The 27,116-nt window shown below is 46.5% G+C and overlaps 2 protein-coding genes across 2 annotated transcripts in view; one reads left to right on the plus strand and one right to left on the minus strand.

Moving 5' to 3' along the window:
- LOC132808066 (zinc finger protein 420-like) overlaps positions 1-27,116 on the minus strand; it is a 238,857-nt gene that overhangs the window by 180,626 nt on the left and 31,115 nt on the right. The gene's annotated exons all lie outside the window — the stretch shown is intronic.
- LOC132808005 (zinc finger protein 11-like) overlaps positions 1-27,116 on the plus strand; it is a 93,673-nt gene that overhangs the window by 17,521 nt on the left and 49,036 nt on the right. Inside the window, exon 3 of the mRNA XM_060821894.1 lies at positions 11,248-12,598. Within this exon, the coding sequence (XP_060677877.1) occupies positions 11,657-12,598 (942 nt within the window). The 5' untranslated portion in view covers positions 11,248-11,656. The remainder of the gene's footprint in view (positions 1-11,247; positions 12,599-27,116) is intronic.

Below are 27,116 nucleotides of genomic sequence, written 5' to 3' on the forward strand. Positions count from 1 at the left end.
AGAGAACACCTCAGGGACGCCCGGACCAACCAACCCAACCACCCCATGGCTCAACACTTTAACTCTCCCTCCCACTCCACCGAGGACATGCAGGTCCTTGGACTCCTCCACCGGCAAAACATAACAACACGACGGTTGGAGGAAGAACGCCTCATTTTCCGCCTGGGAACCCTCCAACCACAAGGGATGAACTCAGATTTCTCCAGTTTCCTCATTTCCCCTCCCCCCACCGTGTCTCAGTCGGTTCCCTCAACTCAGCACCGCCCTCCTAACCTGCAATCTTCTTCCTAACCTCTCTGCCCCCACCCCACTCCGGCCTATCACCCTCACCTTGACCTCCTTCCACCTATCACATCTCCATCGCCCCTCCCCCAAGTCCCTCCTCCCTACCTTTTATCTTAGTCTGCCTGGCTACTCTCTCTCATTCCTGATGAAGGGCTCTGGCCCAAAACGACGAATTTCCTATTCCTTGGATGCTGCCTAACCTGCTGTGCTTTAACCAGCAACACATTTTCAACTCACCAACATCCTGTACAACCTCAACATAATGTGCCAACCCCTATCCTCAATGGTGTGAACAATGAAAGCAATGTTGCGAGATGCCTTCTTAATCACCCTGTCTACCAGTGATGCAACTTCCATAGAACTAAGTACCTGAACATCACCACCCCCCACCCCCTCCCCATGTCTGTCTGTTCTATAAGTGACTCATGGCCCAACCATTATCTGCACAACCCCCTGCTTTTATTAAGCCTCTCCCTCATACCCCTCAGTCAGACACACACTCCTCAACACTCTCTCACACTCGCAGCCTCATACTCCATCTCACACACATACTTTCCCAAGCGTGCACACACACAAATTCACATGCACACACTCTCACATGCACACACACACTACTCTTCGGGGTGAAATTGTATTGGCAGAATTATACTGCAGATACATTCAATTTTGTTCAAAAAGCACACAATCTGCAGGCAGTCAATCCATGTAATATTTTACAAATTCCAACTTTGAAAACAGAACCAGTCTGATTCAAGATTGGAATACTGACAGACTCAAATGTCACACCTTTAATGCATTGTCTGAGCGGAGATGTTTTTTTTATATAAAACCTTAAGTCATCTCAAGAACATTGTTACATATTAATGAACCAAAGCCCGCAACCATTCTAAGGGATGAAGACTATCTAAGTTTGTTCAATATATTCTATCAGTTGCATGACACTGATCTTTTGATATAAGTTCTGTGTCTTATGACGCTGTTCCATGAGGCTTATGTATTGATGAAGCAAGATGGTACAGATGAGGCGATAGAGAATTACAGATCAGCTAGGAAGGATTGAAAGAGAGAGTTAAGAAGAGCAAAGAGAGGACATGAGCTGTCTTTAGCAAATAGAATAAAGGAGAACCCTAAAGCTTTCTATAGGTATGTGAGGAATAAAAGGATGATTAGGGTAGGAATAGGGCCAGTCAAAGACAGAAACGGGAAGTGGAGTGTGGACACTGTAGAGATCGGAGAGGTGCTAAATGAACATTTCTCATCGGTGTTCACTCAGGAAAAGAATAAGGTACGAGATATTAGACTCGAAAAGCTGGAGGTTAGTTACACCCAGGTGTTATCAATTCGAGAAGGAGTGAAAGTAGACAAGTAGACAACCTTTCACAATAAAGATTACCTGAACTTCACGCCGAGCTCAGACTCTCATTGAGAGCTTTGAACTCAACAGGTTTTTGTTTTAAAACTGCTGATTTCTTACAGGTGAAAGTGAGAACTGCAGATGCTGAAGATCAGAGACAAGATTAGTGTGGTGCTGGCAAAGCACAGCAGGTCAGGCAACGTTGATTTTCCTGCTCCTCAGATGCTGCCTGACCTGTTGTGCTCATTTCTGACAGCCTCCTGTACTATGTTTCCAATGTTGTGTATCGGTTCCAGCAGTGAATGAGTAACCAGTATTGTTAGAAATTGTAAATTTTTCAAGAGTGCAGGTACTACACCATGTCATCAGCATTGTACAGTTTCCTGGCAGCACTGGGAGGTGTGGGCTGTGTCCACTGGAAACAATGTGGAGGTGCCGGTGTTGGACTGGGTAATAAATTTAAAAATCACACAACACCAGCTAAGCGTCCAACAGGTTTATTTGTAAGCATGAGCTTTCAGAGCGCTGCTCCTTCATCAGGTAGCTGTGGAGCAGGGTCATTCGACACAGAATTTATAGCAAAAGATCACAGTGTCATGCAACAGATAGGATATATTGAACAAATCTAGATTGCAGATTAATCTTTCATCTTTTACCATGGGTTTCAGGTTTCAGTTCATTAATATGTAAACCCCAGAACTACTTTTAATTCACCCTCTCGAGATAATTTAAGGTTTTATAAAAATAGATGACATCTCAGCTCAGATACTGCACAAAAGTGTCTGTGTCCTAATCTTGAATCAGACTGGTTCTATTAATCAAAGTAGGAATTTATAAAATATTACATGGATTGACGGCCTGCAGTTTGTGTGCTTTTTGAGCAAAATTGAATATTTATATCTGCAAATATAATTCTGACAAATGCAAATTCACCCCATTGACTGATGTGTGACTGTATCTGCACGAGTGTGTGTGTGTGCGCATGTGCGAGTTTGTGCATGCATGCTAATGAAGTGTGTGTGAGCTGGAGTATAAGCCTGTGAGATGGTGTGGGTGTTAGGGTGTGTGTGTCTGAGAGAGTGACAGGTAAAGGCAAGGGGTTGCATTTTGCTAAAACAAGGAAGGGCAGGACTTGTACAGTTAATGGTAGGGCCCTGCATCGTGTTGTAGAACAGATTCATGGGGGGGGCGGGGGGCTGTGTGGAGGGGTTCTGGTACATAAAGTTTAAAATCTCTCACACCATGTTATTGTCCAACTGGTTTATTTGGAAACACAGCTGTTGGAGCGCTGCTCCTCCATGGGGTGTTTGTGGAGCAGGGTCATAAGACACAACCACCAGATGAAGGAGCAGCGCTCCAAAAGCTAATGCTTGTAAATGAGCCTGTTGGAGTATCACCTGGTGTGGTGTGAATTTTAACTTCGTACACCCCAGTCCAACACCGGCATCTCCAAATCGGGGACATAGCTCTTTGAAAGTTGCCTCATTGCTGGACAGGGTGGTGAAGGAGGCGTTTAGCACACTTGCCTTCATTGTTCACACCGTTCAGTGTAGGAATTGGGACATCACATTGAGGTTGTACAGGATATTGGTGAGACCACGTGTAGTGTACTGAGTACACTTCTGGTCGCCCTATCGACGACCACAAGTTGATGGGTGACCTTATTTCGATTTATAAAGTCATGGGGCGTGTAGGAAAGGTAAATATCACAGGGGGAAAAAATTATGCATCTCCCGTTTTTTTTTACTTCACTTGGCATTTGGACACTTCAATTCTGTCACTAACAGCCTCATCGCCAGAGAGCATACTGTGGGCTGGAGGACTGGAAGGTGACTGGTCCTCCTGCCAATCAGAGCCTTCCTATTGTCTGAATCCAGAAGCTGGAACACGAGTTTCGGAAGTTGCTGCTCTCTCTCTGAATGAAGATTGAGTTTGTTCCAGACTCCCCTCTTATTTCTGCTAATCTAATCGGTGTCCCACATCTGTCTGGGGCATGCAAACCCCTCACCGATAGCTGGGTCTTATTACTTTTGCTGACGCAACACAGGGTCTTATTTGGTTACCTTGTTCATACTAACTCCCTATATGCGTGACCATTGCTACGGTCATGTTAATACATCTGCTTCAACCAGTCGACCACCTCCTTTAATTAGTTATTTCTTGGAATGTACCCTCACGATTCTGCCTTGCGATTTTTGGAGAAGCAAGATGCAGATACTTGTAACTGCTTGCAAGCAAATCTAGCTTAACATATCCCCCCAGCACAGACCAGTTGGGCCGGAAGGCCTGTTTCTGTGCTGTAATCCTGGAATTGTGTTTGGTGAATGCAGATGTCTGGTTGGACTTTCAGAGCAGCTTTCCAAGATGTTGTGCCCTTACTGGGAGCAAAAGAAGTTACAATGAAGTCTTTTGTTTGTGAGACAGCAACCGGGTGAGTGAGTACATCTGGGAGTTTGGTGGAAAGTGGGAATTCATTGCACTGTGGGGATGAAGCCCTATCCTACCCTACCCTACCCTACCCAGTCATTTCTGCTGGTGGATTCGACTAGGCCTCAGGTTGATGGGAGTAGATTTAGGACAGAGATGAGGAGGAACTGCTTTTCCCAGAGAGTAGTCAATCTATGGAATTCTCTGCCCAAGGAAGCAGTAGAGGCATCTTCATTAAGATAATTCAAAACACAGTTGGATGGGTATTTGCATGGTGTGGAAATTAAGGGTAACTGGGACAATACAGGGAGGAGGATCTCAGACGATGGATATATCGGCCATGATCATAATGAACGGTAGAGCAGGTTCGATGGGCCAAATGGCCAATTCCTACTTTTACTATGAAACTATAACCCTGCCTTTCCCATGGCAAACCAACCTAACCTGCACATCCCTGCGCACAATGGGCAATTTAGCATGGCCAATCCAAATCAAGGCCAGTGAGCAATGTCATGATGTGGGAAATGAACATCAGAGAACGATAGAAAGGGACAAGGTGAGTAAATGTACCAGCAATCAAAACCGGATTCTGAAGATCACAAAACTTGAAACTTAAAACGATGTTTCTGAAAGTGTGCTGTATTGTAACAAAATTGACTGCACACATTGAAGAGAATAATTATGATCTGAGACTCCTGACAGAGGCCTGGCTTCAGGATGACAAGGATTGGATCCTGAATATCAAGGTGATAGTCAAATGGGAAGCTAGGTGAAGGTAGAGGCTTGGCGCTGCTCATCAAAGCACTGATCACAGGGAAGTCTAGTGTTAGCTTGGATTCAGGTCCTGATTTCTCTGTCCTCTGATGTCCCTGTACCCACAGAGTAAGATATTGGTCTGTTCTGCTCTGCTGGATTTCTGCTGAAGCTTTGACCCCCCCCATCCCCTACACCTTCTGGAACAATAAAACATTCAGTCAATTAAGACCCAAGCCACAATCCCCAGCCTGTCAACCATCCAGACACACAGTGTAGTCCTAGCTGGGATTTATGGTTTATAACAGCTATGATTTATAACAATATTTACGCCAGCAGAATTAAAGCATCTGTTATCAAGTAGACATCGGGATATACAGCACGAAATAGACTTTACTCTGTCTCATTCACACACATAAACACGTACATCCATGGGGGTGAATTTATATTTGCAGAATTATATTTGCAGATACCTTCTATTTTTCCCAAAAAATGCACAATATACAGACAGTCGATCCATGAAATATTTTGTAAATTTCAGTTTGGAAATAGAACCAGTCTGACTCAAGATTGCGATACAGACAGACCCTGATTTCACACCTTTAATGCATTGTCAGAGCTGAGATGTCACCTTTTTTTTATAAAACTTTGAGTTATCTCAAGAAAATGTCTTTCAGGAATTTCTGGGATTTACAAATGAATGATACGAGCAGCCCATACTAAAAGATGAAAGACTTAACAATCCAGGGTTTTTCAATATATCATTTCAGAGCACTGTAATGTCTTTCCATCCATTCTGTGCCTTATGATTTTATTCTCCACCATCACCTGATGAAGGAGCCACGCTCCAAGTGCTAGTCATAGAGATGTACTGCTCGGAAACAAACCCTTCGGTCCAACCCATCCATGCTGACCAGATATCCCAACCCAATCTAATCCCACCTGCCAGCACTTGGCCCATATCCCTCCAAACCCTTCCTATTCATATACCCATCCAAATGCCTCTTAAATGTTGCAATTGTACCCACCTCCACCACTTCCTCTGGCAGCTCATTCCATACATGCACAACCCTCTGCATGAAAAGTTGTCCCTTAGGTCCCTTTTAAATCTTTCCCTTCTCACCTTAAACCTATGCCTTCTAGCTTTCAACTCCCCCATCCTGGGGGCAAAAGAACTAGGCTATTTGCCCTATATATGCCCCTCATGATTTTATAAACCTCGCTAAGGTCACCCCTCATGCTCTGATGCTCCAGGGTAAAATAAATGCCCCAGCCCCTCTCTCAGTCTGTGTAAGTGGTTAAAGCTCCTTCCCAGAGTCAGCTCCCTGGGACACATACACTCATTCTGTGTAACCAGTTAAATCTCAGTTCACTGGTGTGTTCCTCTCTGAGTGCTTCTCTGCTCACACTGATGTCCAGTACCTTTTGAAGCAGGTGAAATGGATTTCTCTTTCCAGACTCAACCCCCCAATGATATTGAGTGACCAGATCTTGGTATGGAATTTCTTCCAAGATTTCTGTCTGCAGATCCTCCCCTTCTGATACTCTGTTAGCAAAGTTGAAACAAGTCATCACTGTCTGTATCAAATAGAAATTCTGATTATAATGTATGTGTCTGTGTGTTTAAAGTGCTAACCCAGTAACAGACAACCAGTATTATTGATTTAAAATGCACAGGAGACGTGAGGAAGGAGGTGTCAGGACCTGGCACACTCTGAACCCTAACGGGGTGTTCCAAGTGGTAGTGAAAACATTTCAAAATGAAGTGGATTGCCACAGAGCTGTACAGCACAGAAACAGTCCATCTCGTCCCTGCTGACTAGATATCCGAAATTAATCTATCCTATTTACCAGCACTCGGCCCATACCCCTCTAAACCCTACCCTTTCACGTCCCCATCCAGCTGTCTTTTAAATGTTGTATTTGAATCAGCCTCCACCACTTCCTCTAGCAGCTCATTGCACACACGCACCACCCTCTGTGTGAAAAAGTACAAATCTATGCCTTCCTCATCCCCCGTTTTACCTGTACTGATACCTTCGAGGATCTCTGAACTAGGACAGTTAGTTCCCCTTGTTCCTCAGCACTCTGTAGTATTTGTTCTGTACTTCCTTCCCTTATTAAATTTCCCAAAATGCCTGGAGATTAAATTCCATAGTTCTGCCCCATTTACTAGCTGATAGATATCAGAGTGTAGCTGGAGACCATCCTCCTCCCTAGGAACAATCCAACCTTTCCAGCGTTTCCTCCTGGACAGAGGAGGCAGTGTTTTCTCCAGCTGAGCAGTGTGTTTGTTAGCTTATCAGCATGTCCAACTATATTAATCAAAAGTACCTCACGCAAGCTACACAATAAACCAGTGATTTTAGTTCCCATTATCTCTTTAGTTGGGCCCTTATAGTTTTTCCTACATTCTACTTAACGTTATTCTAATGTCACGGTTCGAGATTTAGTGTCAGCTTTTGCAACAATGGTCTTGCATTCCAGACCCTACTTAATATTTTCCTAATGTAATGATTAGATATTTATTATCAATAGTCTCAAGCAGGCTGACTCTACTCATTAATAATTAGATATTTAATGTCATGTCCCAAATATTTATTATCCCAATCCTGTCAATCATATTTAGCAAGTGAGACTAACTTTACTGACTGTTATCTCATCTTGCCATAGTGACCTTTCAGCCTCAACCTTACTCTGCTAATTGGTGTAAAAGCTTTCCACTATCCTTTGCAACAAATTGACAATGGTCTCCATGCTCTAACCCTTCCCATGCTTTCATGCTCTTTATTTTCCATACTATCTAAAGATAGACTCAGAGTTGTAGAGCACAGAAACAGACCCTGCGGTCCACGCTGACCAGATCTCCTGAGTTAATCTAGTGACCCATTTGGCAGCATTTTGCCCCTTACGGGCGGCACGGTGGCACAGTGGTTAGCACTGCTGCCTCACAGCGCCTGTAGACCCGGGTTCAATTCCCGACTCAGGCGACTGACTGTGTGGAGTTTGCACGTTCTCCCCGTGTCTGCGTGGGTTTCCTCCGGGTGCTCCGGTTTCCTCCCACAGTCCAAAGATGTGCGGGTCAGGTGAATTGGCCAAGCTAAATTGCCCGTAGTGTTAGGTAAGGGGTAAAATGTAAGGGTATGGGTGGGTTGCGCTTCGGCGGGTCGGTGTGGACTTGTTGGGCCGAAGGGCCTGTTTCCACACTGTAAGTCTAATCTAGTCTAATCTAATCTACATACACATACCACCCTCTGTGCGAAAGGATTGCCCCTTCGGACCCTCAGAAATCTTTCCCCTCTCACTCTAAACCTATGCCCTCCAGTTCTGATCTCGGGGAAAAGACATACAAAAGTTGAGCAGCCACACAAAATGCAAAAAATATCGAGCCAAAGGCAAAAAAAATTGTGGCTCTATCTTTTCACCCCGTTGGCATTTGGACACTTAAAATCTGTCAGGAACACAAACATCCCGATAGAGCATACTGCGCATGTTTGCCAGTGTCAGCAACGCAGTGCGCATGCTGTCCAGTGTCAGCAAAACACTGAGCATACTCATCGCTGGACGCAAAAAAGGCGCGAGACTTTCTTTTGATTGACCAATAGGCAACCTTGGAGGACCGGAAGGAATCAAAGTCAGCCCATTGTCTGAATGCGAAAGTTGGACTCTGAACTTCTCAAGCTGCGACTCCTGATCCTCTCTCTCTGAATAAAGATAGAGCTTTACCCAGACTGCACATTCCTTCCTCTGTCCCAGATCTGTGAGTACGGCACTCTCTTATCTCGCCCCCTATTCCATTTCTTTTTCATTCTGTAGTTCAATTGTTGACTTGCAGCAACTGAAAGGAAAGAGTGAATTCGGCAGGGACAGACTCCGGAAACGTTGATCCAGGTCTGTATCTCAATTGGCAAAATAGTTAGGCAGGAGGCATCAGATGGTGGAGAAGTCGACGAATCGGTTGTAACCCTTCTTCAGGGCTGGGGCTGGGTGCAGAAGCTGCAGAGAAAAGGGGGTGGGGATGAAGTGGGAAAAGGTCAAGACAGTTAGAGGGTACGACCTGGTTGGTCAATAGGAGGAATGAATCTTGTTGGTGGCAGGGAGGAGGGCGGGGATGGGAATGGAGTCAGGGAATGGAGAGGGAGGTTTTTTGAAATTGGAAAACTCATCGTTGAGTCCTTCGGGCTGCAGGCTGCCCGGAAGATGAGGTGTTGTCCCTCCAATTTGCAGTTAGATTCGTTGTGGCAATGGAGGAGGCCAAAGATGGTCATGTCAGAAAAGGGGGTGGGAAGGAAATTGGAATGGGTGGTTACTGAGAGGTCTGGTCGCCCTCTGCGGGCACAGCTGCGATGCTCAGCGAATCGTTCCCCAAGTTTGCACTCGCTCTCCGGTATAGAGAAGACCACAATGGCAAATGCAGTACCACAATATGAAGTTATACCCTTGGCTGTGGAAAGAAACCGCAGAAAGGAAGTGCATTGTTTAAATGGCGATGTATTTGAATGTGGAGAAAGTGAGAACTGCAGATGCTGGAGATCAGGGTCAAACATTGTGGTACTGGAAGAGCACGGGAGGTTAGGCAGCATCCGAGGAGCAGGAGAGTTGACGTTTTGGACATGAGCCCTTTATCAGGAATGATGTGTGGATGGACAAAGAGGCCTCAGCATCCTTCTACACCAGTCACTGTCATTTGTCAGACAGGTGTAGCAAGCAATCAGCAAGGCAAGTGGTATATTAGCAAGAGGAGAAAGTGAGGACTGCAGATGTTGGAGATCAGAGCCGAAAATGTGTTGCTGGAAAAGCGCAGCAGGTCAGGCAGCATCCAAGGATCAGGAGAATCCACGTTTCGGGCATGAGCCCTTCTTCAGGAATGAGGAAAGTGTGCCAAGCAGGCTAAGATAAAAGGAAGGGAGGAGGGACTTGGGGGAGGGGCGTTGGAAATACGATAGGTGGAAGGATGTTAAGGTGAAGCTGATAGGCCGGAGTGGGAGCGGGGGTCGGGGTGGAGAGGTCAGGAAGAAGATTGCAGGTTGGGAAGGTGGTGCTGAGTTCGAGGGTTGGGACTGAGACAAGGTGGGGGGAGGGAAAATGAGAAAACTGGGGCTCAAGGGCAGAGGAGCGGGAAGTGGTCCAACTAGTCATGGAGATGTACAGCTTAGAAACAGACCCTTCGGTTCAACCCGTTCATGCCAACCAGATATCCCAACCCAATCTCATCCCAACTGCCAGCATTTGGCCCATATCCCTTCAAACCCTTCCTATTCATACACCTGTCCAGATGTCTTTTAAATGTTGCAATTGTACTGGCCTCCACCATTTCCTCTGGCAGCTCATTCCATACACGTAATACCCTCTGTGTGAAATAGTTTCACCTCAGATCTCATTTGTATCTTTTCCCCTCACCCTAAACATATGCCCTCTAGTTCTGGACTCTTTTCCCCCCGACCCCCTCCCCTGGATAAGGCTTTGTCTATTTATCCTATCCATTCCCTTCATGATTTTATAGGTTACTCCTTAGCCTCCAACGCTGAGGGGATACAGCCCTCGCCTCCCTATCGATCACATCCTCCAACCATGGCAATATCCTTGTAAATTTTTTCTGAACACTTTGAAGTTTCCCAACATCTTACCGATAGTAAGGAAACCAGAATTGCACACAATATTCCAAATGTGGCCTAACCAATGTCCTGTACAGCCACAACATAACTTCCCAAATCCTATACTCAGAGGATTGGGGAAGTTTTCAAAACCTACAAAAGACAACTGGGAAAGAATGGAGGGACAAACTGAACCTTTGAGGGTCAGCTTGGAGGCATCAAAGTCTCAGGACAGGGTGGGGATGACCCCAGCTATGGGCCACATACCAGCAAATGGGACTAGATTGATTTAGGATATCTGGTCAGTACAGGCGTGTTGGACAGAAGGGTCTGTTTCTGTGCTGTACATCTCTATGACTTTGGCTTTCCACTAACTTTTGCCACGTCAGTAGGTTCACTTTCTCTCTAATGTCGGCGTTAATGCCTTGACGTCTCATTTTGCTCCCACCTTCCTGGGGACGTTAACCATCTTGTGTCTGGTCCTTGCCCAAGAAGCTGAGAGGCAGGTTCACCCTGAATTGGCACTTTTTTTTGCTTCCCAAAATCAGACCTGCTCACTCTCAGCAGGATCCCAGTGTTGGGAAAGATATTAACTTTCAGGTGGAGGTATCCAAAGTTCAGAGAGATGTCAGTCTTGACATTTTTGCTTTTTCTGTCCCTGTAAGATCCTGAATCAGCACCTTCAGGGGAATTAGTTAGAGCGGAGTGAGAACAGAGGGGGAGAGAGAGTGGGATGGTGCTTTCAATTTTGTGGAATAACAAAAGAAAAGAATTGCTTGTTCAGAATTTCTACCCTGCACTGACAGTGATGACTTTTGTAATCTATTCTGACAGAACTTTTGAAGATTTGAAGAGGGAAGTTTTAAAATCAACAGATGAAGGGCTTATAACCGAAACATTGACCCTCCTGCTCCTCGGATGCTGCCTGACTCCCCTGTGACTTTCCAGTGCCACATTTTTCGACTGACTCTCCAGCATCTCCGGTCCTCACTTTGATGTCAATGTCTTACAGTCACTCAGTCCACTGGGGCCGGCAAAGATTTTCGACCGTGATTTCTGAGAGAGGAATCAAAGCTTTTTGGTTCCTGTCTGAGTATGTTTTCAGCATCAGTGGGACTGGACGAGAGACCCCACTGTTGCAGCGCACTGTGTGAGGAGCCTGAAACAGTTATACGGCCTGGAAAGGGAATTTCACGGCAGGGAGGGGCTCTACACGTGTTTGTGTGCAGCTGAAGCTTTGGCCATGGAGAAACCCGAGGAATCCCGCCCTATGGAGAAACCGTGGAAGTGTGGGGACTGTGGGAAAGGCTTCCGTGTCCCGTCTGCCCTGGAGATTCATCGGCGCGGTCACACCGGGGAGAGGCCATTCCCCTGCACCGACTGTGGGAAGGCCTTCAGACATTCCTCCCACCTGCTGGCCCACCAGCGGGTCCACACGGGGGAAAGGCCCTTCAGCTGCCCTGAGTGTAGGAAGGCCTTCAGCGATTCCTCCTCCCTGCGGACCCACCGGCGTGTCCACACGGGGCAGAGGCCCTTCAGCTGCCCCGAGTGTGGGAAGGCCTTTACCTACGTCTCCTCCCTGCTGAGGCACCAGCGTGTCCACACCGGGGAGAGGCCGTTCACCTGTTCTCAGTGTGGGAAGGGCTTCAGCACATCCTCCACCCTGCTGACCCACCAGCAGGTCCACACCGGGGAGAGGCCGTACATCTGCTCTCAGTGCGGGAAGGCCTTTACCCAGTCCTCCCACCTGCGGACCCACCGGCGTGTCCACACGGGGCAGAGGCCCTTTAGCTGCCCCGAGTGTGGGATGCCCTTTACCCACGTCTCCACCCTGCTGATGCACCAGCGTGTCCACACCGGCGAGAGGCCGTTCACCTGCTCTCAGTGCGGGAAGGGCTTCATCTGCTCCTCCCAACTGCGGAGCCACCAGCTGGTCCACACGGGGCAGAGGCCCTTCAGCTGCCCCGAATGTGGGAAGGCCTTCAGCAGATCTTCCTCCCTGCGGAGACACCAGCGTGTCCACACCGGGGAGAGGCCGTTCAGCTGCCCCGAGTGTGGCAAGACCTTCAGCACATCTTCTGCCCTGCTGACGCACCAGCGGATCCACACCGGGGAGAGGCCTTACACCTGCTCTCAGTGCGGGAAGGGCTTCACCTGCTCCTCCAACCTGCGGACGCACCAGCGAGTTCACGTGCCATCGCAGGGGGATTGAAGGAGTGACGGCCGAGTCCCATTATCGATTAGAATATCAACCCGGTTCCGGGGACTCCCGGGTTCGAATCCCGCCACGACAGATGGCAGAATTGGTATTCGGTCAGAAATGTGGAATTCGGAATCTAACGATGAGACCATTTCAGGGAGGGGGTGGTAGGGGGAGAAAGCCCCCATCTGATTCCCTCTCTCCCTTGTTAGGGAAGGGAACCGCCATTGTGGGAAAGGATACACTCAAGTCGTTCCAGCTGCATCCTTTACCCGGTCTGGCCTACACGTGACTCCAGACCCACAGCAGTCTGTTTGACTCTACACTTCCCCTTCCTGGCAAAGGAGCGGGAAGAAACTTAACTGGAGACAGGGAATGGGTTGAAATTGCTGAGTGAGGCAATACTTCCTCCAGGATTCGGCTGGACCAAGGATCCAATTTCAAAGGGACAGCTTGGTGCTGATCAATAGTAAAGACAGTGAGGGGGGTGGGGGGCGTGGGGGGAACAGGGGAGGTGTGGTGTGTGCACTTTCACCTTGAGCTGTTCAAAAAGCAACTACTTTTTCTCTGCCTCTTTGCTGGGGGGATCTGAAACTGTAACAAAGTTGGGTTGCAATAAAGGTTACCTGAACTTACCACCGGACTCAGACTCTCATTGAAAGCTTTGAGCTCCAAGAGGTTTTTGTTTTAAAGCTGCTCATTTCTTTCAGCCTCCTGCACTAAGTTTAGAACATAGAACAATCCAGCGCAGAACAGGCCCTTCGGCCCTCGATGTTGCGCTGACCTATGAACTATTCTCAGCTCGTCCCTCTACACTATCCCAAAATCATCCATGCGCTTATCTAAGGATTGTTTAAATCTCCCTCATGTGGCTGAGTTGACTACCTTAGCAGGTAGGGCATTCCACGCCCTTACCACTCTCTGTGTAAAGACCTTGCCTCTGACATCTGTCTTAAATCCATCACCCCTCAATTTGTAGTTATGCCCCCTCGTACAAGCTAACGTTATCATCCTAGGAAAAAGTCTTTCTCTGTCTACCCTATCAAATCCTCTGATCATCTTTTATGTCTCTATCAAATCCCCCCTTAACCGCCTTCTTTCCAATGAGAAAAGACTCAAGTCTCTCAGCTCGAAATGTCGACTCTCTTGCTCCTTGGATGCTGCCTGACCTGCTGTGCTTTTCCAGCAACACATTTTCAGCCCATCAATATATAAGCCTCATGGAACAGCATCATAAGACACAGAACTTATATCAAAAGATCAGTGTCGTGCAACTGATAGAATATATTGAACAAACTTAGATAGTCTTCATCTCTTAGAATGGGTGTGGGCTTTGGTTCATTAATATGTAACAATGTTCTTGAGATGACAAGGTTTTATAAAAGAAAGGCATCTCCGCTCAGACAATGCATTAAAGGTGTAAGATTTGAGTCTGTCTGTATTCCAATCTTGAATCAGACTGGTTCTGTTTCCAAAGTCGGAATTTGTAAAATATTACATGCATTGACTGCCTGCAGATTGTGTGCTTTTTGAACAAAATTGAATGTATCTGCAAATATAATTCTGCCAATACAATTTCACCCCAAAGAGTAGTGTGTGTGTGTGTGTGTGTGTGCATGAGAGAATGAGAGCGTGTGCATGTGAGTTTGTGTGTGTGTGCGCAGAAGTGTGTGTGTGCATGCTTGGGAAAGTGAGAGTGTGATGGAGTATGAGGCTGCGAGTGTGAGAGTGTTGAGGGGTGTGTGTGTCTGTCTGAGAGAGAGAGTATGTGTGTGAGAGAGAGGCTTATTAAAAGCAAAGGGTTGCATTTTTGCTAAAACAAGGACTTGTACAGATAATGATCGGACCATGAGTCGTGTTATAGAATAGACAGACATGGGGTGGGGGTGTTCAGGTACATAGTTCTTTGGAGGTTGCATCACTGGTAGACAGGGTGGTTAAGGCGGCGTTTTGCAACATTGCCTTCATTGTTCACACCACTGAGGAGAGGGGTTGGGACATCATGTTGAGGTTGTACAGGATGTTGGTGAGGCCACTTTCAGAGTACTGAGGACAGTTCTGGTGACCCTGTATTAGGAAGAATACTATTAGAGAGGGTTTAATAAAGATTTACGAGGATGTTGTAAGGACTGGAGGGTTTGAGTTATAAGGAGAGGCTAGGACTTTATTCACTGGAGCACAGGAGGTTGGGGGTTGACCTCATTGAGATTGATAAAATCATGAGGAGTGGAGGTAAGGTGACTAGAAAATGGCTCTTGCTTAGCGTAGGGGAACTCAAAACTGGGGGGGGGGGTCATTTTTTTTAATGTGAGGAGAGAGATTTAAAAGGAAGCGGAGGGGCAACATTTTGAAAGAGGGTGAGTTGCATGTGGAATGAACTTGCTGAGGATGTGGTCGATGCAGGTACAGTGACAACATTGAAACAGCAATTGGATGGGTGCATGAATAGAAAGGTTTAGAGGGAAATGGGCCAAATGCAGGCAAGTGAGATGTCGGAATATGTGTTTAAATGGAGCGGTGAGCTTTCCCAATGTAGACAGGGCTCCTCGAAACGTGGCAGTGTCCCCCCCTGCAGCGGCAGAGCGAGACAGGAGAGTTTGTTTTTGTGAATGAGCAGTTGTAGCGCGAGGTGGCTGTTGCTTGGTGACGGTGAGGCTCCCCCGGCCCCGCCCATCCCCCCGTGCAGACGTCACGCGGGGGCGAAGGCGGTTGGGAGGAGAAGTCGCTCGAGCGAGGAAGCGGCGGGAGGGCGGCCGTTAGGAAAATGGCTCCGTGCGGCCCGGGGCAGACACCGGTATTTTACACTCACTTTCCATCTGCTTTTACTGGCGCTTGTGCTGTTTACCCCTCACTGTGTGTTTAATCCTTGTGCTGTTTACCCCTCACTGTGTGTTTAATCCTTGTGCTGTTTACCCCTCACTGTGTGTTTAATCCTTGTGCTGTTCGCCCTTTGCTGTTACTTGTGCAATTGCTGAGGGTAGTGTGTAAATACTAGTGAAGGATACTATGCACCAGCATGTACATGTTCCTCAGTCATTGAAGGGGCAGGACCTGTTGAGAATGGTTTGTAAAGCAGGTTGTGCACTAAGCCTTGTTAACATGGAGATAGTTTGTTCATTGACTTTTTATTATTTAGTCAGATGTACAGCACGGAATCAGACCCATTCAGTCCAACCTGTCCACGCCAACCAGATATCCTACATGAATCTAGTCCCCTTTGCCAGCACTATATCCCTCTAAACCATTCCTATTCATATACCCATTCAGATACCTTTGAAAGGCAGTAATTATATCAGCCTCCACCACTTCCTCTGGCAGCTCATTCCATACCTGCACCACCCTCTGCATGGAAACATTGCCCTTCAGGTACCTTTTATATCTTTGTGGCCTCACCCTAAACCTATGTCCTCTAGTTGTGAAGGTCACCCCAACACAGAGGAAAAGACTTAAAAACATTGCTTTTGCATTTGTCTGGCTGCTCAATCAAATATCGAGCCACATGGGGGAAAAAACTATCACTCTGCCCTTTTTGATCTCCGATAGACATTTGGAAACTTCAAATCTGTCAATAACACCAGCATTGCTACACAGCATATTGTGTACACTCCTCGGTGTCAACAAGCAGGGCACATGTTTGCCAGTGTCACCAAAACATTGGGCGTGTTCCTCATTGTCGGCAGAAAAGGGGCGAAACCTACTTTTGACACTGGAGGACCGGAAGGAGACTTGTCTTTTTGCCATTTGGAGCTCCCCTATTGGTGAATGCGGAAGTTGGGCCATGAGGTTCTGAAGCTCCTGCCCCTCCCTCTCTCTCATGATGAAGTGAGGATAGGTGGAGACAGGTAGAGGGTACAATAGACAATAGGTGCAGGAGTCGGCTCTTCTGCCCTTCGAGCCAGCACCACCAATCATTATGATCATGGCTGATCATCCTCAATCAGTATCCTGTTCCTGCCTTATCCCCATAACCTGGTTGGTGAATGGGAGGAAGGAATCTAGTTGGCAGGGAAGAGTGGAAGGGGCTGGGAATTGAGTTGGGGGATGGGATGGGAGATTATTTGAAGTTGGAGAACTCAGTGTCGAGTCCTCCAGGCTGTGGACTGCTCAGGCAAGATGAAGTTTTGTTCCTCCAATTTGTCAGAAGGGGAGTGGGAAGCGACATTAAAATGGGTGGAGGGGAGATCCAAGATGGCGGCGACTCAGCAAGTCTGAGTTTACAGTGCTCTTCCCAAAACCTGGGTAAAGTGAGTTACTCACCCCCACCACACTTACCAAACCACCCAAAAAATTTTCTAACCTTAATTAGCTGCTTACTATTATATTTAAGCAGTTTAATATTAAGTGGATAATGAGTAAACCAAAGGGATCCCGCAGCTCTCAGAAAACAAAGACCCCTCCCCCACCCTCCTCTCCTCCGGCTGCAGCTGATGTAAAAACAGGCCTTGAAGAGATGATTGTCAGGCTGGAAACGACACTCGTCAATTTCATCGCAGAATCCAGACAGAGATGGAATGCATTCGAAGAAAAGCTACAAAAGTACAGCCAGGCTCTCGAGGAATTACAGGGCCGAGTGAAGGGGGCGGAGCTAAAGGCCACGACCTCCGAGGCTGCAGCACAAACAGCTGCAGAACAGGTGCCAGCTCTGGAGCAGAGAGTCCGGGCCTTTGAAATCTACATGGATGACCTGGATAATAGAAATCGGAGAAAGAATATCCGTCTTCTGGGCCTCCCTGAACAAGAAGAGAAGGGACAGTTAGCAGTATTTCTGGAGCGATGGTTGCCCAAGCTTTTAAACCTGGGGGCTGAAACTGACCGGGTAAGGGTGGAGTGGGCCTACCGGGTCGCAGTACGCGGATCTGGCCCAAACCAGCGCCCACGCCCGGTCCTGTTCCAGCTGCAGAGTTATAGGGAGAGGCAGATACTCCTGGACGCCTCCAGAAAGCTTGGAAAGGATCCTAAAGCCATGATTCATGAAGGATCCAAGATTATGTTATTTCAGGACTTCTCCCCGGCTTTGGCACGAAGGAGGAAGGCGTTTGATGAGGTGAAGAAATGTCTCAGGAACTTAAATATTCAATACACCTTACGCTACCCAGCGACGTTATGCTTTAACCACGAAGGATCCGAGTATAATTTTAGATCACCAGAAGAGGCTAAGGAACTTTTAGACTCGTTTAAATAAATCGTAAGAGACAATTTATGTTGGCTTGCCTCTTCCACACTCCGTGGGGAGAAATGGATACTTTACTCTACTTTACTTTTGCTTCTGGGAGCAGGGTTGTCTTCCCTTGCTAATTTATGTTATTATACTTAACTGTAATTTGTTGGAGTTGTAATTTTATAGTTATGTGTGTTTGTACGTGGCATTGATGCTATCAGATATACTCAGGTATGGGTGGGGAGGGGTGGGGGTGGGGCGCTCACTGTTAACTCGAGCTCGGTATTATATCTAAATCCTATTAAGGAGCGCCCGGGTCAAGGGTGGGACACTGTTTGGGAGAGGATATGGTGGACCTTTAGAAAGGAAGTAAGGCCCCCTGAGAAGAAGGGGGAGGATCTCCATTCAAACATGTTTTATTTTGTTCTTATTGTTTGGAAATAGTTTCCTTTTTATTATACTGTTATGAGTGTATTAGAGAACATTTTTTCTTGTTTGAAGGATGTAAGTGACTCAACTATACACTCTGGATAATTGTGGATTAGATTAGTAGTTAACTGAGTTTCATTGTTTTTCTTTCTTCTTTAGTATCATTCCTTTGAATTTTGATGATTATATATTTAAGATCTATTTTTATATTAATGTTTGTGCTTGAAAGTTCTGTTTATTTTTGTAAATCTGTCAAAATATTACATTTCTAATAAAAATATCTTTAAAAAAAAAAATGGGTGGAGACTGGGAAGTCCGCTCAGCGTCTGCAGACCCGGCTGTGATGCTCGGCAAACCATTCCCCAAGTTTACGCTCGGTCTTCCTGATGTAGAGACGATCACAACTGGCAAAGCACAGGGGGTCGAGCAGTAGAACAGTCGTATTTTGGGGGACAAGCCCTTCATCAGGAATGATGCGTGGATGTTCAGAGGGGCATCAGTGTCCTTCTGTGCCAGTTGTCAGACAGGTGCAGCAGGCAATGAGCAAGGCAAGTGGTGTATTAGCAAGAGGAATTAAGTTCAGAAGTGGGAATGTCTTCCAGCAGTTAGGGGGTCATTGAATATATTCAAGGCTGAGTTCACATGATTTTTATGTGGATGCTTGTGGGGGAAGGCAAGAAAATGGTTTTAAGACCAGTATCCAGTTTTAAGACAGTTCCAGAGTCAGACAGCACAGAAACACACCCTTCAGTCCAACTAGTCAATGCTGACTATGTTCTCAAACTAACCCAGTCCCACCTGCCAGTGTTTTGGCCCATATCCCTCCAAACCTTTCCTATTCATGACATTACTGTACCTGCATCCACCACTTTCTCTAGACATTTAGTCCTCACGTGAACCACTCTGTGTAAAAAAAATTGTGCCCTTCAAGTCTTTTTAAAATCTTTTTCTCCTGTCACCGTCAAAATTTCCTCCCTAATCTTGAAACCCCAACCCTAGGGGAAGGACACCCTTCGTTCACCTCATCTCCCCCCTCATGATTTTATAAACCTTGATAAGGTCACATCTCCACTTCCAATGCTCCAGTGAAAAAGTCCCAGCCCATCCACCGAGATGAAGGTAGAATCCTGTCCCTCAGGATTCCCTCCAACAATGTGCCCACCACTGATGTCAGGCACACTGGTCTATAGTTCCCTGGCTTGTCCTTACCACCCTTCTTAAACAGTGGCACCACGTTAGCCAGCCTCCAGTCTTCTGGCACCCCACCTGACATGCACAGTATGCTCGATGGAGATGCTGTTTCTGATGGATTTAAAGTGGCCAAATGCCACAATTTCCCCCCCACTCACTTGACATAACCGTGCAGGCTCCTCGCTATTTGATGTTCATGTTACTTAGAGCCCTCATGATTATATCAATCTCAATGAGGTCACCCCTCAACCTCCTGTGCTTCAGTGAAGACAGTCTCAGCTTCTCCTGATAACTCAAACCCTCCAGTCCTGGCAACATCCTGGTAAATCTTTACTGAACCCTCTGTAATAGTATTCTTCCTATTACAGGGCCACCAGAAGCCTTCTCAGTACTCTACAAGTGACTTCACCAACATCCTGTACAACTTCAACATGATGTCCCAACTCCTTTATTCAATGGTGTCAACAATTAAGGTAAGTGTGCTGAATGCTTAACATCAATCTACATTTGTCAATATATCATATCAGTTGCATGACACTGTGACCCTTTGCTCTGAACTCTGCGTCTTATGATCCTGCTCCACAGCTACCCGCTGAAGGAGCAGCGCTCTGAAAGCTAGTGCTTCCAAATAAAACTGTTGGACTATAACCCAGTGTTGTGATTTTTAAACATTGTCCCACCTCCTTTCTCATGAACACAGCCCATACCTCCCGGTGCTGCTCGTAAACTGCCGATGAAACGATGCAGTGCCTGCACTCCTGAAAAGTTTATAATTTCTAATGAAACCAGCTACCCATTCACTGCTCCATCTGATACACGACATTGGAAACTTAGTGCAGGAGGCTGCAAGAAATGAGCAGCTTTAAAACAAAAACCGCTTGGAGCTTTCAATCAGAGCCTGAGCCCAGCAATACGTTCTGGTTACCTTTATTGTGGCCCAACATTGTTACAGCTTCAGATGCCCCCAGCAAAAGGGCAGAGAAAGAGTAGCTGTTTTTTAGACAGCTCAACAACAAGGGGACGAGCAAGGGGCAGGGCAAGGCCAACAGCAGGCCCCCGCACTACGCCTGCGTTGCCTTGCACAGTTTACAAAAATCCCTTCCCCTTCAGAGACTCCCCACAGTGTGGAAGCAGGCCACTCGACCCAAAGACTACACACCGATCCTCCAAAGGGTAACCCACCACGCAATTCCCCTACCCCTATTGCTCAACATTTACCCCTGACTAATGCACCTAACCTGCACATCCCTGGGCACTATGGGTATTTTAGTACTGTCAATCCACCTGAACCTGGACAACTCGTACATACCGACCAGATATCCCAACCCAATCTAGTCCCACCTGCCAGCACGGGGCCCATATCCCCCCAGTTGCCTTTTAAATGTTGCAATTGTACCAGCCTCCACCATTTCTTCTGGCAACTCATTCCATACACGTACCACCCTCTAAACGACAAGGTTGCCCCTTAGGTCTCTTTCATATCTTTCCCCTCTCACCCTAAACCTATGACCTCTAGTTCTGGACTCTCCCATCCCATGGAAAAGACTTCATCTATCTATCCTATCCATGCCCCTCATGATTTTATAAACCTCTATAAGGTCACCCCTCAGCCTCTGACGCTCCAGGGAAAACAGCCCCAGCCTGTTCTGTCTCTCCCTATAGCTCAAATCCTCCAGTCTTGGCAACATCCTTGTAAATCTTTTTAGATTAGATTAGATTACTTACAGTGTGGGAACAGGCCCTTCGGCCCAACAAGTCCACATCGACCTGCCGACGTGTACACCACCCAGACCCATACTCCGGGGGTTTGCAAAGACTGCCACACACACTACGTAGGACAAACAGGAAGGAAGTTAGCCACCAGGATACACGAACACCAGCTAGCCACAAAAAGACACGACCCACTATCCCTCGTAGCCCTACGTACGGATGAAAAAAACCACCACTTCGACTTGGACAACATCTGTCCTGGGACAGGCTAAGCAAAGACATGCCAGTGAATTCCTAGAGGCCTGGCACTCCAATCACAACGCCATAAACAAACACGAAGATCTAGATACCATCTATCAATCCCTCAGAAAATGAACCGGAAATGACATCACCACAAACCCCAGGAACCCTATCCAGGACAAACATATAAATCGAAAGCAGGAGACAACAGCTTCACTTCATTTGGAGGTCGCCACTGATGATGTTCCCTAGCCAGGTAATGAAACGTCTGGATATCAAACCGACAGCTCAGTGAGCAAACCTACACCCTAAACCTCAACCTGAGCTACAAACCTTCACAAACCTTGCAAAGTAGAATGGATTTGCCAACATCATGCTGCAAATACAAACTCACCCCCATGGATGATCTATCTTGTGTGTGCATGAGATAGAGAAACAGTCTATTTCCGTGCTGTTTATCTCTATTTGATAACCGATGCTTTATTTCTGTTGGTGTAAATGTTGTTGTAATTCATAGCTGGATCCTAATAGGTGTAAGGGTGACAGAATTCCTCAAGTAGGGCACTGTAAGATTCCTGGGAGACCTCTATTTCTGGTTTACTTCCTCATGAACAAACATTAAGCACATGCACCTATTTATTTATGATTTTGTTTCATTTTTCTAGTTTGAATCCCTGCTATGACTACACCTTGTATTAGGATAGTTGACAGGCTGGGAGATTGTGGCTTGTGTCTTGATTGAATATTTTATCGTTCCAGAAGTTATAAAATGTGGGGTCAAAGCTTTAGCAGAAATCCAGCAGAGCTGAGAACAGACTGACATCTTAGTCTGTGGGAACAGGGAGATCAACAGAGGATAGCGAAATCAGGTCCTGAAACCAGACCAGCCTATGATCAGTGCTTTGATTAGCAGCATCCTTCTACATCAGTCAATGCCAGTTGTCAGACAGGTGCAGCAAGGCAAGTGGTATATGAGCAGGCTGAACTGAGATTAGAAGTGGGGATGTCTTCCTGCAGTTAGGGAGTCATTGAATTTATTCAAGGCTGAGTTCATCTGATTGTTGAACAATAAAGTGTGAATTTTTATGTTGTGTGCATGAGGGGTTTTTGTGGTTTATGTGTTGGATGCAGGTACAGTAACCACATTTAAAGTAGAGGGCAAGAAAATGGTTTTAAGACCATGACAGAACAGTTACGGTCAGACAGCACAGAAGCGGACCCTTCAGTCCAACTATTCCATGCTGACTATGTTCTCAAACTAAACTAGTGCCACTTGCCAGTGTTTGGCCCATATACCTCCACACCTTCCCTATTCATGTACTTATCTACATGTCTTTTAAACGTTGCATCTGAACATGCATCCACCACTTCCTCTTTACATTCACTCAATACATGAAACACTCTGTTTATAAACAAACTTTTCCCGATTCTGTCCATTCCATGGATTCATTCTCTTTCCTTTCAGTTGCTGCAAGTCATAAATTGAAGCCCAGAATGAAAAAAATGGAAAAGGAGTTGTGAAGAGAGTACCTTACTCACAGATGGTTGACAGAGTAAGGAGGTTGCAGTCTGGAGCAAACCCGAAATGTCGATTTTCCTGCTCCTCGGACGCTGCCTGACCTGCAGTGCTTTGCCAGCACCACTCTAATCTTGACCCTGATCTCCAGCATCTGCAGTTCTCACTTTCTCCTGTAAGAAATCAGCAGTTTTAAACCAAAAACCTGTTGCAGTTTAAAGCTGTCATTGAGAGTCTGAGCTCAGTGTGAAGTTCAGCTAATCTTTATTGTGACCCAACTTTGTTACAGCTTCAGAATCTCCCAGCAGAAAGGTGTAGAAAAAGTAGCAATGTTTTAAAAACAGCTCAAGGTCAAAGTGCAACCCCTCACTTTCTTCATTATTGGTCACCACTGAGTTGTCCCTTTGTAATTGGATCCTTGGTACAGCCTTAACCTGGAGGAAGTATTGCCTCACTCAGCAATTTCAACCTGTATCCAAGTAAGTTGGATGAGCAGCGTAGAGTCAACCAGACTATTGTGGGTCTGGAGTCACGTGTAGGCCAGACCGGGTAAAGGATGCAGCTGGGACGACTGCTCTAATAACTGCTCAAGTCTTCCCAAAAAAAAAGAACTGAGTGAATCAGATGGGGGTTTTCTTCCACCCCCCACCCCACCGACAATGGTTTCACCGTTAGATTCTGAACTCCAGATTTCTGACCAAATTCCAATTCCACCATCTGTCGCGGTGGGAATCGACTCAGGAGCCACTAGAACTGGGTTGATAGTCCAGTTGGTTAAGGCACTCGGCCGTCTTTCTTTCAATCCCCCTGCAATGCCACGTGATCCCGCTGGGAAGTCAGCAAGGAGGCGACCTGGGTAAAGGCCTTCCCGCCTTAAGGGCCTCTTTCCCCCATGTGGATCCACTGGTGGGTCTGGAGGTTGGAGGAATCGCTGAAGCCCTTCCCGCAGTCAGGGCAGGGGAACGGCCTCTCCCCAGTGTGACTGCGCCAATGGGTCCCCAGGGCAGACGGGAAACAAGCCTTTCCCACAGTCGCCACACTTCCATGGTTTCTCCACGGGGCGGGATTCCTCGGGTTTCTCCATGGCCGAAGCTTCTGCTGCACACAAACGCATGTGGAGCTTCTCTCCACCGTGAATTCCTCTTTCCAAACCGTATAGCTATTACACGCTCCTCACTCAGTGCACTGCAATGGTAGGGTCTCTCATCCAGTCCCACTGCTGCTGAAAACGTACCCAAACAGGAACCAAAAAGCTTTGCTCCTTCTCACAGAATCAGAAAACTGTTGCTGTCCCGATGGATTGAATGACTGTCAGACATGGACGTCAAAGTAAGGACTGCAGATGCTGGAGAGTCAGAGTCAGTAAGTGCAGCGCTGGAAAAGCACAGCAGGTCAGACAGCATCCGAGGAGCAGGAGAGTCAACGTTTTGGGCATTAGGCCTTCATCTGTTGATTTTGAAACTTAGATCTTCAGATCCTGAAATGTAAAAAGAGATTACAAAAGGTCATCACTGTCAGTGCAGGGTAGAAATTCTGAACAAGGAATTCTGCGGAAAGTTCTCTTCTTTTGTCATTCCACAAAATTGAAAGCACCATTCCACTCTCTCTCCCCCATGTTCTCACTCTGATCTAACTAATTCCCCTGAAGGTGCTGATTCAGGATCTTCCAGGGGCAGAAGAGCAAAAACGTCAAGACTGACATCTCTCTGAATTTTGGATAACTCCACCTGGAAGTTAATATCTTTCACAAGATTGGGATACTGCTGAGAGGTGAGGAGGACTGATTTCGGGAAGAAAAAAAAAGTTTGTGCCAATCCCTTCCCTTCAGAGAATCCCCAGTGTGTGAAAGCAGGCCACTCAGCCCCACAAATCCATACCGACCCTCTGAAAGGTAACAGACCCACACCTATTCCCCTACCCCTACTGCTCAACTTTTACTCCCTGATTAATGCAACTGACCTGCACATCTCTGGGCACGGTCAATCCATTCTAACCTGGACAAAGTTAAAAATCACACCACCAGGTGAGTGTTCAACAGGTTTATTTGGAAGCACTCGCTTTCAGAGCGCTGATCCTTCAGGTAGTTGTGGAGAATAAGATCATAAGACACAACTTATAGAAAAACGTTATAACGTCCTGCCACTGAAATGATATATTGAACAAACCTGGATTGTCAAGTCTTTCATCTTTTAGACTGGGTTGCAGCTATCATTCACATGTAAATCCCAGACCTTCCTGCAAGGCACCTTATCAAGATAACTCGAGATTTTACCGCAAAATGTGACATCTCAGTTCACACAACGCATTAAAGGTGTGAGGTCAGAGTCTGTGTCCCAGTCTTGAGTCAGACTGGTTCTATTTCCAAAGTGGAATTTACAAAATATTACATGGATTGACTGCTTACAGGTTGTGTATTTTTTTGAGCAAAATAGAATGTATCTGCAAATACAAATAGAGCCCTATTTCTGGTTTACCTCCTAATGAATAAACATTAAACGCGAGCACCTATTTATTTCTAATGTTGTTTCATTTTTCTTGTTTGATTCCCTGCTGTGACTACACTGTGCCTGGATGGTTCACAGGCTGGGAGATTGTGGGTTGGGACTTGATTGACTGAATGTTTTATTGTCCCAGAAGGTGTAAAGGGAGGGGGTGGGGGGGTTCAAAGCTTCAACAGAAATCCAGCAGAGCTGAGAACAGACCAACATCCACATGCCTTTTAAATGTTGTAATTGTGCCAGTCTCCACCACTTCCTCGAGCAGTTCGTGCCATACATGCACCACCCTCTGTGTGAAAAGGTTGCCCCTCAGACCCCTGTTAAATCATTCTGCTCTCACCTCAAACATATGCCTTCTAGTTTTCTTGGACTCCCCTACCCTGGGGAAAAGACCTTCGGTTTCCCCCCACTATCCATGCCCATTACAAAGGTCCATAAGTTTACCCCTCAGCCACTGATGCTCCATGGAAAATGTCCCTGGCCTATTCAGCCTCTCCCTATAGCCCAAATCTTTTCTGACCCCTTTCAAAGTTTCATAACATCTTTCCTACAGCAGGGAGACCAGAACTGAACGCAGTATTCCAAAATTGGCTTAACCAACATCCTGGACAGCCACAACATGACCTCCCAACTCATCTACTCGATGCTCTGACCAATAAAGGCCATCCTACCAAATGCCTCATTCACTATCCTGTCTACCTGAGACTCCACTTTCAAGGAACTATGGACCCTGCACTCCAAGGTCTCTTTGTTCTGCAACACTCCCCTTAACTGTGTCACTCCTGCCTGGATTGCTTGACCAAAATGCAACAACTCACATTTCTCACCATTTAATTCCATCTACTACACTTTGGCCCATCCGATCAATTCTAATTTATAGCGATCTCATTTTTCTCTCTCATTCTCTAGAAGCTGAAAATCTCCATCCACACACTCTCCCTCCATTCTCAGTTTACTGACCCTAATCCCTGCTGTACCTCATCCTGAAGGGTCTGGTTCATGCTGATTCATAGGCCCACACTCGGGAGGGGTGGTGGGTGTCGGGGGTGGGGGGAGGTCTAAATGAAACATACATAATCCTGAACAGCCCAGACAGAGTGGACGTTGCGAAGATGTTTCCATTGGTAGGACAGACTCAGACCAGAGGCACAGCTTTAGAGTAAAGGGAAGTCCTTTTAGAAAGGAGAAACTTCTTCAGCCAGAGAGCGGTGAATCTGTGGAATCTATTTCCATAGAAGGCTGTGGAGGCCAGGTCACTGGGGATATTTAAAACTGAGACAGATAGGTTCTTGAGTATCAAGGGGATCGAGGGTTACGGGGAGAATGGGGTTGAGAAACCTAGCAGCCACGATTGAATGGGGTGATTAGACCTGATGGACTGAATGGCCTAATTTCTGCTCCTCTGATTTAGGGTCTCTTGTTGTCCTGGACACAGTGAGAGAGTTGGGAGCAAGACTAGGCCATTCGGTCTTTCGAGTCTGCACCAGCATTGAACAATTCATAACTGGATATGAATATACCTACAGTTAGGTGGATAGGGCTGGGACTTTTTTTCACTGGAACACATGAGGTTGAGAGGTGATCTTAAAAGAGGTTCATAAAATCCTGAGGAGGGTAGATGAGGTGAACCGCAGGTGTCCTTTCCCTAGGATGGGGGTTTCAAGATTAGGGAGCAAATGAGGAAGGTGAGTGGAGAAAGATTTTCAAAAGACTGGAGTAGTGCCTTTTTTTTTGAGAGTAGTTTGTGTGTGGAATCAATGT

The sequence above is a fragment of the Hemiscyllium ocellatum genome (assembly GCF_020745735.1).
Source record: "Hemiscyllium ocellatum isolate sHemOce1 chromosome 27 unlocalized genomic scaffold, sHemOce1.pat.X.cur. SUPER_27_unloc_3, whole genome shotgun sequence".
Lineage (NCBI taxonomy): Eukaryota > Metazoa > Chordata > Chondrichthyes > Orectolobiformes > Hemiscylliidae > Hemiscyllium > Hemiscyllium ocellatum.